At 41.2% G+C, this 12,583-nt stretch overlaps 1 protein-coding gene across 3 annotated transcripts in view; it reads right to left on the reverse strand.

Moving 5' to 3' along the window:
* itga7 (integrin, alpha 7) overlaps positions 1 to 12,333 on the reverse strand; it is a 33,799-nt gene extending 21,466 nt beyond the window's left edge. For all 3 annotated transcript variants that reach the window (XR_013767642.1, XM_079184931.1, XM_079184932.1), the window contains exon 1: positions 11,858 to 12,333. Coding sequence is in view for 2 of the 3 variants with exons in the window: in XM_079184931.1 (XP_079041057.1) it covers positions 11,858 to 12,075 (218 nt within the window). In the remaining variant the exon portion in view is untranslated. The remainder of the gene's footprint in view (positions 1 to 11,857) is intronic.
* Between the last annotated feature and the right edge of the window lie 250 nt (positions 12,334 to 12,583).

Here is a 12,583-nt window from a genome sequence, read left to right on the forward strand (position 1 = left end):
GTGTGTGTGTGTGTGTGTGTGTGTGTGTGTGTGTGTGTGTGTGCGTGCATGTGTCCGTGTGCAATATGAGTGGTTGTGGGTACGTTTTGCCACTGCATTCTGGGCCTTTTTGGGAGATATCAGGGATGAGCGTGATGGTGTCTAGTGAAATACCCACATGGACCCAGACATCAAAGCATAACTTGAGTGTGTGTGTGTGTGTGTGTGTATGTGTGTGTGTGTGTGTGTGTGATTGTGTTATTTATATTGCCAGGTTGTACTGTATGCACAGATTAGATAAAGCACCTGGGCGCCGCCTGCATCAGCACCTAACCTGACAAACAGATTAAAACAAGGCTAATAACGCTTGGTTTATGCTTGACATAGTGAAGCCTGGTTTCATGTCGAGCACGAAGGCTCCGCAAGTTGTCACATCGCACGGTCGTGCACCTCTGAATTTTTAATTGGGGTTTATCAGGGATGACTGTCACAAAAAATGTACTATTAGACATTATTAACATGTGAGAGGATTTCACAAAGAAGGAACATTTGTTTTTAAATGGTTTAGAAACTGGACGTCTTAAAAATCTACATTGAGTAAATATTTTGACACCCAAATCAATCTGTCTGCAGGATATTCTACCTTTGTTTCATCAGAATACTTGACTTTGTCATTACAGATACTTTTATAAAGGCGATAAAGTATTTCCATGAGACATAGGAGTTTACAGTGAATTACAATTCCTCCTTGGCATTGAGGAGGTTGGTTTATGCCCTAACACTTGTTTCCTTCTTGCTTCTTCACAGTGTGTTTTGTTTGAAAGCCTGCTAGCATTTCGGAGCATACTGCAACAACCAGCGCGTTGAGCATAAGCGCCTTTGTGCATCTGTGAAAATGCTTGTGCCACGTTGCCTCACGTGAGTATAAAAAACAACCATGATAGTGGCTCCATGAGGCTGCAGGCCTACACAGCGGTGCTTTGAGCTAAATGCTAACATCTTCATGCAAATATGCTCACAATGATACCGCTAAGATGCTGATGTTAAATTGGTATAATGTTGACCATGTACACAGTCTTTGTTTAGCGTGCGTGCATGCTAACATTTGCTAATTGGCACTGAGGCTGATGACATTAGCGTCCACAGAGCCACGGCACAATTAGCAAACAATAACATTGTCAAAACCGGAAGAAAAGTGATTTATAACCCCCATTCTCCACTGTCAAATAAACCATCTCCTGTTTTTTTTTTCTCCAGCTAATCATCACGGACACAAGACAGTCACACCCAGGACCCTCATTACACTACACTTGGACCCATGTGTTCATTGAGGGGAGCATGTGCAGTGACCCCGACACTCTCCACGATCCTGTCCACCCCTCCCCCATCTCAACTGCATCCATACACACAATCCCATCCTCCTTCACTCCTCCCCCTCTCTCAGGAGTCACATCCCTGTGTTCAGCTTCTCATACAGGCAGATTGAGAGTGAGAGACAGACTGGACAACAATACATCACACATATGTAACCAATATTCAGAGCAGCATCCTTTCTCTAAACATCAAGAAAGAAACAGTGCCAAAAGACAAACAGCTACGCCCAAGAATGTTGATCCGTCTCTTTTTAATAAATTACCTTGAAACATGATTAAGTCCAGCAATGTTCAGCCTTTACTCGTGCCCTTGCACTTGCAGCTTGTAAAATCCCATGTTGTCAATTTGCATGTGTGTTATTGCAGGATGCATGCTCCTTGACGGGTTCCCAAATTCCCCAACTCTTGTGCCTTTTCAAAATTTATTTTTATACTAAAAAGTCCTCTGACGTTAAGCTGAAAATAAGGCTGCCTTTTCTTTGTTACTGAAAACACCCAGCAAAAGCAGCATGTAAACACACCAACACGCAGTCAAACAAGACACAGAAACATGTGCCGAAAGGTCATTAGTTATCCAAATAGAACTCCTGATATCCTGTTTTGTATGTTTATGAAAAGAGAGGACTTTCACTAAAAAAAGGAGCGATGTGTGAGAGAGATAAAAAACTGGGAGGCAGATCAGAGATTAATGTGATGACCACACAAGCTCAATTTGTAAAGGGCCTCAAAGTGACTGCAGATCATTCAAACAATGTGCTTAAGGGGCAGAAGCTTCTGCACACTTACATTTAAGAAGCAACTGAAACAATGGATACAAACTTTTTTTAAACCCAACCCTTCCCTGGAATTTTCCAGGCGTGGGCCCTTGAAGGCTAATAAGGTTTGCAAAATGTTGAATCAAATACACCCTGAACATTTCTAATATTTAAGTTCAGGACCATTTCAGTTGATCCCTCCTAATCTGCCTGCTCACACACTTTGAAATCTGTCCGTCGGAGAGCAGCGAGAGGCTGTTGCTGTATAGACAGTGGCTCTACGGGATCAGCATGGGGGCCAGGGGCTCTTTAGGCCTTCTGTTACCCTCAGGCAAGACTGTGACCTCTGACCTGGACACACCAACACACATGCTATATACATGCAAAGGAAAACATGTGCAAGCATGCATACTTTAACCGAGGCATGAGTGTACAAACGGACCTAAATATTTGTTCATAAACTCACACACGCGTACGCACATGTGCAGGTACACGCCAGACAACGGAAGGCTGTGCAACAACTGTGTAAACTATGGATCAGCACACTGACTGCAGCCTGTCCAACAAAGTCGGCTGTGACAATCAGTCTCATAAAACAAAGCTGTTACAGAAAATGCCCGCTTTCACACCTGACTGTTGCTGATGAGAAAATGACAGCTGAGAATGAGGTGACCGAGCTGTGAATCATCATGTTTTTTAACATCTCAACTCTCTCACCCACTCGGGGCAGAGGAGGAAAAGGGGTTGGGTATTGCACAATAAAGGGCAAAAAGAGAGACAGAAACAGCTGCTAGGCCATGTCAGAAACCCCTTTGGGATATTGTGGTTCACTGCCCACGGACGTGACTCAACTTCCTGCTTAAAAGATTTGTTCAAGGACAATCGCAAGGGCAGTTTATCGCAGTTTAAAACAAACAAAAAACACAGGAACTTCTATACACTGAAAGTATATTTCAGGAAGGAGAATGGTCCAATCACTATGCCTTCAGAGGACAATGGTAACCTCATCCTCACTCCACATGCTTCTTTGACAAGCTTACCACCTGCTCCACTACTGATCAATAAGGGAACATTTCCAGGCATAGATGGTGTAATGATTGGCCCTTAGGTCCAAAGTGTAAAGAGGACATAACCCTTACACCATCCCTCCTCTGTTCCTTTTTATCTCCTCCTTTTCTTCTCGTCCCCTAATCCATTCGTCCATCTATTGATCTGTCTATCTAGATCTGGTTCTAATACTTTGACTCTATTTTAATTGCTCTTTCTTTCCTTTACTGTCCATCCATCTTATTGGGAGGGCTGGGACAAGCAGCATGCAAAGGGTGAAAAGCAGAGACACACCCTGGACAGGTCTATCACACAAACAGACAAACACATTCAATAAGTCACACCTGAGATCAGTTTAGAGTTTCCTCGTCACATCTGACCTGCACGTCTTGTCCTGGAAGGAACTAATCATGATCACAATGTGTGTGATCGTGTAATAATGCAAGACTCAGATGCAGAGAGAGAAAAAGAGACACAGATGTAAAATAGAGTTAAGAAGAGGAAACAGCCAACAACAAATAGAGGAGGATATTTAACAAAGAGAGGGCTTCATTTTCCACATCAATACAAAATAAAGAATTAAGTGAGTGGCTAGTACTATTTACTGCTTTGCCACATAGTCATATCAACTTCTGTTCTGCTTTCTTTCTACATTAATAAGATAACTGTGAGGTCATTCAATTTAAACTGTATATGTTCCTACATGGAGAAATATGTGTTTCAGATTAAGTGTTGTGTAAAATAAAAAGTATGCTAATTTAACCAATGGTGTAATTTAGTGTGACCAGCATTTAGCATTTTATCGTATCATCTTAATGTATTATAATTTGAGGTTTATTGTTTTATTTTTGTGAAATGTAATATGAAATCCTCTCAGTTTGCAATATTAGTTAACATCACTTTGTCAGATCATATTTTAAATTAGCTTTTATACTCAGTTTAGCAAGCTCACGTTTTGTCAGTCCAGTTAAAGTTCGCTGTGCAACAGTTACATCTGGCGGTTACAGCATGTACATTTTTAATAAAAACTAATCTATACTGAAGAACTAGTTTGTGTGGTGCGGCTTGCTTTAAGTTAGTGGTGTGTAAATCTCCACGCACATAAGTGGGTTAAGTTTGAATTTACAAAGATCTTGTGCAAGATACACAAATTCACCTGAACCCGATACAAGATACCAACAATGACAACACATGCTAACAATAGCTTTAACCCATAAATGTTTGAGGAAATTAGGAAAGATAAGCAGGTGACTGTGATAACGCAACGGGCATCTACATAAAGACTTCTTTCAACGTTAAAGTAATTTGACCATTTTAACCAAAAGACTTTACTGTGTAATCAATCAGCAAATCCCTTTTAATAAATTCAAACAAAAAGCCACATCTATATTAATTTCCTCTTCCTGTCTGCTTTTCACGGCTTCTATCAGATCACAGCTCAGTATCAGTTGCCAGTAGAGCCGCCATCAGCTGATTGATTAAACTGCATCTTTACCAGAGTCAACCTGAATGGACACACGCACACACACCGCACACACACACATATTTAATCAAAAGGAAGGTCTTCCTTGATTTATTCATCCCTCCTGCAGCTCCCGTCCCCATCAGACCCTCAGCCCCTCCCCCACACACAGATCATACCATATTCATAGCCAACTCAGGCAATGCTTTAACCACTGAGTTTAAAAAAAGAAATCTAAATAAATTGGAAAGTAAACCTTTGACAGCAAAGTCAAACTGAGTAATTAACACCAAAGATGATAATAATAATGTTTACTATAATGCAACAAAATACCAGAAACCTTCTCAGGACTTTATTTGCCAACTATCTCTGAAGTGCAGATGCAGAATCAGCTTCTGTTCCCGCTACACTGCCAACATTTTATGTGCACCTCCATCCGATCTAAGTTGCATGTTTCCTTCCTGACTCTGCAGATTGTCGCTCTGCTTTCAGTGAGCACGTGGTCCGCAGAGTAATATTCCTGAAAGCTCTCGGCCAGGCAGCGCTGCTTCCCACCGAGCTTTTGTCCAGGCAGCCCAGCATGGAGGAATGGGAGAATGTTAAATGGACAGAGAGTAAGTGGGAGCTAGTAAAGAGCATTAATTGTATGTGTGTGTGTGTGTGTGTGTGTGTGTGTGTGTGTGTGTGTGTGTGTGTGTGTGTGTGTGTGTGTGTGTGTGTGTGTGTGTGAAAGCGTAGGTGTGTGTGTGTGTGTGTGTGTGTGTGTGTGTGTGTGTGTGTGTGTGTGTGTGTGTGTGTGTGTGTGCGCATGCTCGACTGCAAAGCCCATCTTATATACCCTTTGCTCCTTCTGATCTCTCAAACGAATAAGCACCGCAACAACGCGGGTTCCTACATTTACGAGGCTTTCACATGAATGGCCTCTAGAAGATTTAGCAACAAGAGAGCAAGGGAGCAAGAGAAAAATCATGAATTGAATTAAGGAGGGAAAAGGGGGTGCATTCTCAACTCCTAAGCTGAGGCTGAAAAAGCAGCTTTTATTTGGCTATTTTAATGCAAATTAGCCGTCAGAAATTCTTTATTGTGTTATGAATGTGTGAGGCAGTTATGCTGTGCCCCATTTACACACATTTATACATGGGTTGAACAAAATGAATGGTACTGGAAGGTACAGAGGGCATTGTGTTTGACTCGTGGAGGCAAAAGCCAAATGCAATTCAACAGAAAAATAAAAGTAAGCAACCATAAAAAATACTTAACGTTTAGTTTTTTGCCTTGCTGAGAGTTAGATCGAGCGTGGTATCGATTATCTCATCTAACACCCCACAAAAAGACAAATGTGTGCTTTTTCCAAAATGTCAAACCATCCCTTTAATACAAATAAATGTTGCCTTCTACTGACTTAAACCTGCACAGTGCTGAGTTTCTTATCTTTTGCAGCCGAACTGACTCTTGTAATCTCTGCAACCTTTTGAAGGTCTTCCAAAAATCACTTCCACACTCCACGCCACTGTTTTTTTAAGCTGTGCTAATCAAGCCTCCAGTTCAATAAGAGGATTTGTTCAACTTCAGAAAGTCTTAGATTCTTACTCAGCCAGAGAAACTAAACTGCAGACTATATGTCTGGGATTATATCGGCTACCTGAGGCCCCGCTGGCCCTGAGACTCTCCTCAGAAAGGCACCAAAGCAGCTCCATGGTAAACATGAACCTCGCTGCAACCTGAGACTTTCTACTTTCCTTCTGACGGCAATGCAACACAGTCAACCCTACTTCTTCTGACATCAACAACCTGACAGTCTGATCAATCCCACTCTAACAATGTTGTCAATGTGTGGCTTTGCTGCACCCGAAAGCAAGCTGACATGGTTCTGGGAAAAGACATTGTTAATTAGTTTGCCAATGAAGTCCAGGAAGAGGAAATTACTGCTTCAATTAAAAACATAACACAAAAGGAAGACTAACAACTGGGTCAGACAGAACACAATAGATTTCTGTCAAGGCCAGATAGAGATCCATCACATATGATTTGTGACCTACATCAGAACTGCCTTCCCCCATCTTTGTCAAAGCCCTCTAAAAGAAAGAGAAAAACCTTTACACTAAATCAAGAGGCCGAGATCAATGTGAGGAAATGACAAGAAACGGTCTCGACGCTTTCCAGCATACATGTTGGGAACAGTATGATTTACAAGTCGTTGGCAGTGAGCTAAGCATTTATATGTTCAGAACGCTATAAGCTGTATCATGTTGTCATGGGGTTGTTATAAGTATATTAACGTGTGTGACATTAAAAGCTTGCAGTATTTAGAATCAGCTGATCCTGAATATAGACTATCAGTAGTGCGGCATTGTGATCCCTTGACCTTCTATCAAGTGCCATCATCAAAATACATGCAAAACCACTGACGTTACCGTCAGCCTCACCTGTACTTTGTTTTTATGCCAATTATAGCTTGCTCATGCGCTAACATTTGACCTGCTAAACGTGAGGGTGCTAACTGCTGTTTAGCCTTTACAACCTATTCTTTTAAATATTCTTAAAATGTATGTTTGCGTACGATATAATAGACTTGGATGTATTTTATTTTATATTCTGTTTGGCAGAATTACTATGAAAACATGCAGTGCCTGATTTCAGAGAGATTGACAGTGGTGGGATAAAGCTCAGGGGGCTTCTTGTCTTCACCAGGCAGTGAACTATTAGCGGAAGCACATCTCATTGCCGTATAAATAGCAGACGCACACATAACTCAGACTGAAATACCCACCCATCTCATCCTCTGTCTGGCATCAGCAGCGGGAGAAGAAGCTCCATTAACTCAGATTGAGGCCTTCAGGACAACAACACCAATCAGTATAGATAATATAGAAAGTTTAGAGGAGGCTCTTATGGCACACTTCAATTTCCTTCCATGTACACGTCCCTGAACAGGATCTCACTACAGCACATTGGTCAATATGAGATCATTGTGTCACATGGGGTTGACCTTTGCTGCCATACTGAATAGGAGCTGAGGGGTTTGAGGGCACTGAAAAGAAACTGTAAAACTGAACAAAAAGACATTCATTCCATAAACCTTCCAGCTGTGTCTGAAGCTGAATGGCTGTGCCCCGACATTGTATGATCTTGCCTTTGAAGAAATATGAAAAACTCCTCTGATGCTTTTAAGGAAACAAACTCCAAAAACCTGTGCGACTCTAAAACCAGAGAGGGTGAAACTCTAAAAGTGTGACAGTATGACTAAGCTGATTTCTATTTAGCACTTTAACGTTTCGGGTTGTGTGATACAGCGATGAGTAAGCACCAAACAGAGCATCAAAGCAGTAATATCATTTTCCATTGAATCCAGCGGCACAACACACAATGAGGACGACACAGTGTGGCCGCAGGGGACAGTAACCCAAATCTTCATAATATAAAGAGAAAATGAGTCATTGGAATCTAATTACAGTAAGTTGGAGGCAAATTGTTGTGATAAAACAGAATATCAGAAGAGCAGAGACGATGGGAGCACCTTGGAAACTGAACTCCCAGTTCTGAACTGCAATAACACAGAGTGGGCACTATTATAAAGCTAATGTACTATTCAGACAGGAAAGTAAATTGCTCTGTTGCTTTCTGAATAATACATTTATCTAACTGAGGGTGCAATAACATCAAGTCAGAGTGTTTTGAACTCGTACAGTCCCAACGTGCAAGTGAAATCATCAAGCCATCAGGGATGTACCAGTGAGGACTCAAGTACATGATTACTAAATCTTTTCTGGGAATTTGCAGGTTTTAGGAGCTAGCAAAATTGCACTTTACAGTGATGGATATTAAATAGTCTGATTTGATTATTTTTTACACTCATATTTCATTTTTCTGTCTTTTTTGCCAAAAGAAATACATAAATACTGGACACTAGTCGTGCAGATAAAAACTAAAAGTTATAAAATATCTTTGTAATAACAGTGTATCGAATGACAAAGTCAAAACGATGTGACAAGAAAGAGGTTGCTTGTATTGACGAACCTACAGTACAGATATTTTGAATCTTCTTTCAACTTTATAGAGGTTTTACAGCGAGTTTCAGCTCACTGTTTAGCTAGCTTAGCTGTTTTGGTTCATTCTCACCGTCACCACCGTCACCTTGACCTCAAGATATGCGAGTGAAAATTGTTTTTATGGATACCTACAAGTCTCCCCTTTACAGACATGCCCACTTTATGATAATGGAATTTAGTTTGGGGCCAAAAACAAGCATACAGTATAAATATGTTGTTGTTCAGCTATAGAATTTGTGTATTTGAATATTTCTGTATACAACAGTCTTGGAATTGCATAAGTTGGGCATGCCTGGAAAACTGAGATTCTTGTGGATCCAATGAGCCCAATGAACTGCATTCATGTTTGATGTTAGTCTCCAAAGTAGCCATCTCATTGTAGTGAGACAAGCTTTTTAAAATGTAACATTAAATGACCTGTGGTGACCTCTAGGATGATCACAGCCTCATGAAACTTTACAACCACAAACTAGAGACGTATGGTATTCAGAGGATGTATGGCGTTCCTATGTTTATGGACAATAAGGGGGGTATCTGAGCCGTTTCCAGAACAACAGTGCACATCATCAAATCGTGACAAAAATCGCTGAAAAAAATGCAATTCTTACAGAAATCTCCAAAAGCCAAAGTTTTAGATGCCAAATCACAATATACATTTATCTATGGTGTTTCTCGAAGTCTTGGTGTCTAAATGTGGTATTTTATAGGCATTTCTGATGATTTTGATCAATTCTTGAGTGATCAACAATGGTTAAATTGTGCACCAAATCTGTGTAATAGGAGGCATCAACCCAGAAATTGCTGCACCAATTTCGACTTATCAGACATAATAGAGCATGAGAATGGCCATCACATCATAATGTTCTTTGCCCTTTGACACTTTTAAAATGTATTTTCAATTATAATATTGATACATTTTTATTTCTGATTTATTGCTATATCAACTTGACACACCGTGCTGAGCTGCATCTCAAATTAATCTTCAGGTTCCTAGTTTTCTGATGATGTTCACCACTTCTATGTGGCACACACTGTTGACTTTTATTAACTACTGCTGAACATCCCCTTTCCCCCACTACTACTTCTCTAAACAAGAAGAGGTATTAAGAAAGTTCTCCTACCTCTTACTCTAAACCACTTAAAAGGACATAAAATTATCTGAAAAAATGCATGTCACAAAGCTGAAAACATAACTACTTGTATTAGCTCATGAAAAGCTGACGTCTTTGGAGGTTTTGTGGTTTTCAGACAACAAAAACCTTCATCTTGGGAAAATGACCTCAGAATTTCTGAAATCATGACTACAGCCCTGCAAGTCATAAAGACACAGTAGATGTAATCATTATAAAGTCATCTATGCAGACAGTAGATGTGATGTCACAGCATACTGGCAACACAGTTATTCATCCCACTCTATTCCAGTAGGTGCATCACATCAGCACATCAGGTTAGTTTACTGACTGTCCCCTCCTGGCACTAACTGCACTGGTGCAGCATTTGCATTTTCTCAGGAGCCTGTCCTCTGTTACAGTTTGACTCGGGCCACAGTAGTAAGCGATACAATACTTTAGACTCAGTCAGTTTTTAAAATAAGTTCCAGGAATGCTGCTGGACAGTGAGCAGGATTCAGAGGGGTGACACGACTCTCACTCTGACGGTCTATGTGTCTGCATGAATGCCCTGGTCTTACCAGGCGACAGGGTGACTCCAGCACGAGTAAACTGAGGAGCCAACGGTAAAATATATATATAGAGCTCCAAAACAGGGACCTGGTATATGATTAAGTGTAGTATTCAGTTTGTGCTACCTGTTCTTTACTCATGTATATCCATTTTATATAACTTTATACTTTAACTATACATTTCAGAGGGGAACATTGTACTTTTACACCACTAACATTTATTTACTTTGCATAACGCCGGCCACTGCATGATGATTTTATAAAATATGATGCGCCATAGATTAAATTAACCAAAAGTGTATTGACATGAAAAGTAGTTCTACCACAACCAATTGCATTATCTCTCTAATACTATAATAGTATTGTACAGTATAACAGTCGTAACAGCTGTCTCTTTACTTTTACTTTCTAAGTAGGATTTTAATGAACTTGTAATTGAGTATTAATACACTGTAGTACTTTATACTTGAGGACAGGATCTGAACGCTGCTTCTAATATATTCATGCATCACATTTCTGTACATTGTGTTCAAGTCTTACTCCTGTTGCTCTTAAGCTGCAGCCTTGAAAGTAAATGTTTTACAAAAACCTTTGAAGTTGTAACCTTTAAGGAAGGTTTAGGATGGATATAACTGTGCCAACTGGATTTGCAGTGGAAAATACAGTACAGACCTCTATCAGACCTATGTTCTATAGATATATTACAACACTGTTCACCCAAACACCTCATCAGATGAAATAATAAACACAACCTCTCACTCAAGGAGAGGTAAATTAAGGCCATCTCTTGTTAACTGTCATGCAGTAACCATTTCTAAAGATTTACGAGCAGCTATGCTGATATAATTTATTCATGATTACTGGAGGACGGGAATAGGACTTATGAGTGTTCCAGTCACACTGAAAGACACAACAAAACAGCTGTTGGCAAACAGCAGATCATCTTAGTCACAAAGACAAGCTAACACACATCTCATCCATGAACACATATACACACACACACACACCCTACATACTATAGGACAAGTCAGTATCTCATCCCATCCCTCGAGGGAAGTCCGCATCAGACCTGAAGTGCTCTGGATGAAATCACTTCAAAAACCTTTTTTCCTCCGGAATCACTGCCTGCCAGCTGATTCAGCAAAAACCTGCTCTCATCCACTCTCCACTTACTGTAAATCATCGTCTACTTACTCAGAGCTCAGGCTGCTCTTGCTGAACATGCCGCACATTCACATGCTAGAACTCCTGCACCCAGTTCAGAGTTATGAGTGCAACAATGATTTAGCAAATCACGGCATTGGTGCAGCATAGAAGTGATGACTGCAGCAGCCACACAACCTTAAATGTCACCTTTTAACCGCCCTGAAAATGAAAATCCATGGTATGTTGAACATGTAGCACAAGGAACAGGTGCAGGTTTATGAGATAACGCACATTTAAACTGAGTATGTGAGGTGCAACAAAAAGTTAACAGGGCACAAAGCTCAGTGCTGCATTCACCCACTCACCAGCTCTGAGGCTCGGGGGTAAGCTGCTGGTGGAGTGCTAGAGAGAAACCAAAAAAGGTGCCATGGTCTCCCAACTTATGCAGTGTGTGAGTAGTATCCACATTAAAGCCCCACACTTGGCTTGAAAGGGTCAACAGAGTCCAGAGGAGGGAAGTCCAACGATGAGAGGAGCAAGATGAGAGGGAGACGGTGTTCCCATGTCCCACCGGGGCTGCCATTGCAGGGTGCAGGGTCCTTGAAGCAGCAGAGCAAGTTCAGTTCAAGAGGAGCACAGGGGAGAATCCTTTTATGGCTCCCAGAGAGATAAAAGAGGAAAAAAAAGGGGGCAAATCCTGCGTAGTCTCCTCTCCTCTGTGGATGCCTCAATTGTTTCCAATCCTCTTTCTCTTCCTCCCTCGCTCTATCGTGCTGCCTCTCAACTCCGTTTGCTGCTGTCAGTCTGAAGAGCAGGCTGTGAAAATGTGGCTGCCACTATGTGTGTGTGTGTTTCTCTCAATGCATGTGCGCCTCCCCCTCCTCTATGCTCAGAGGGAGACAGAGGACAAGTGCCTTGAATAGCCCGCTCACTCCTCCCCCTCCCCTCTCTCCCTCTCTCTCTCCCTCTCTCTCTCTCTCTCTCTCTCTGTCCCTCCCTCCTCTCCCTCAGCTGACATCAACACTCAAGGGACTGCTGCCAAAATACCAGGCAAGGTTGTCAAGATACTTGGAGGCTATTGAATAGAGAAA

Source organism: Pholis gunnellus (assembly GCF_910591455.1).
Source record: "Pholis gunnellus genome assembly, chromosome: 3".
In the NCBI taxonomy this organism is placed as follows: Eukaryota; Metazoa; Chordata; class Actinopteri; order Perciformes; family Pholidae; genus Pholis; species Pholis gunnellus.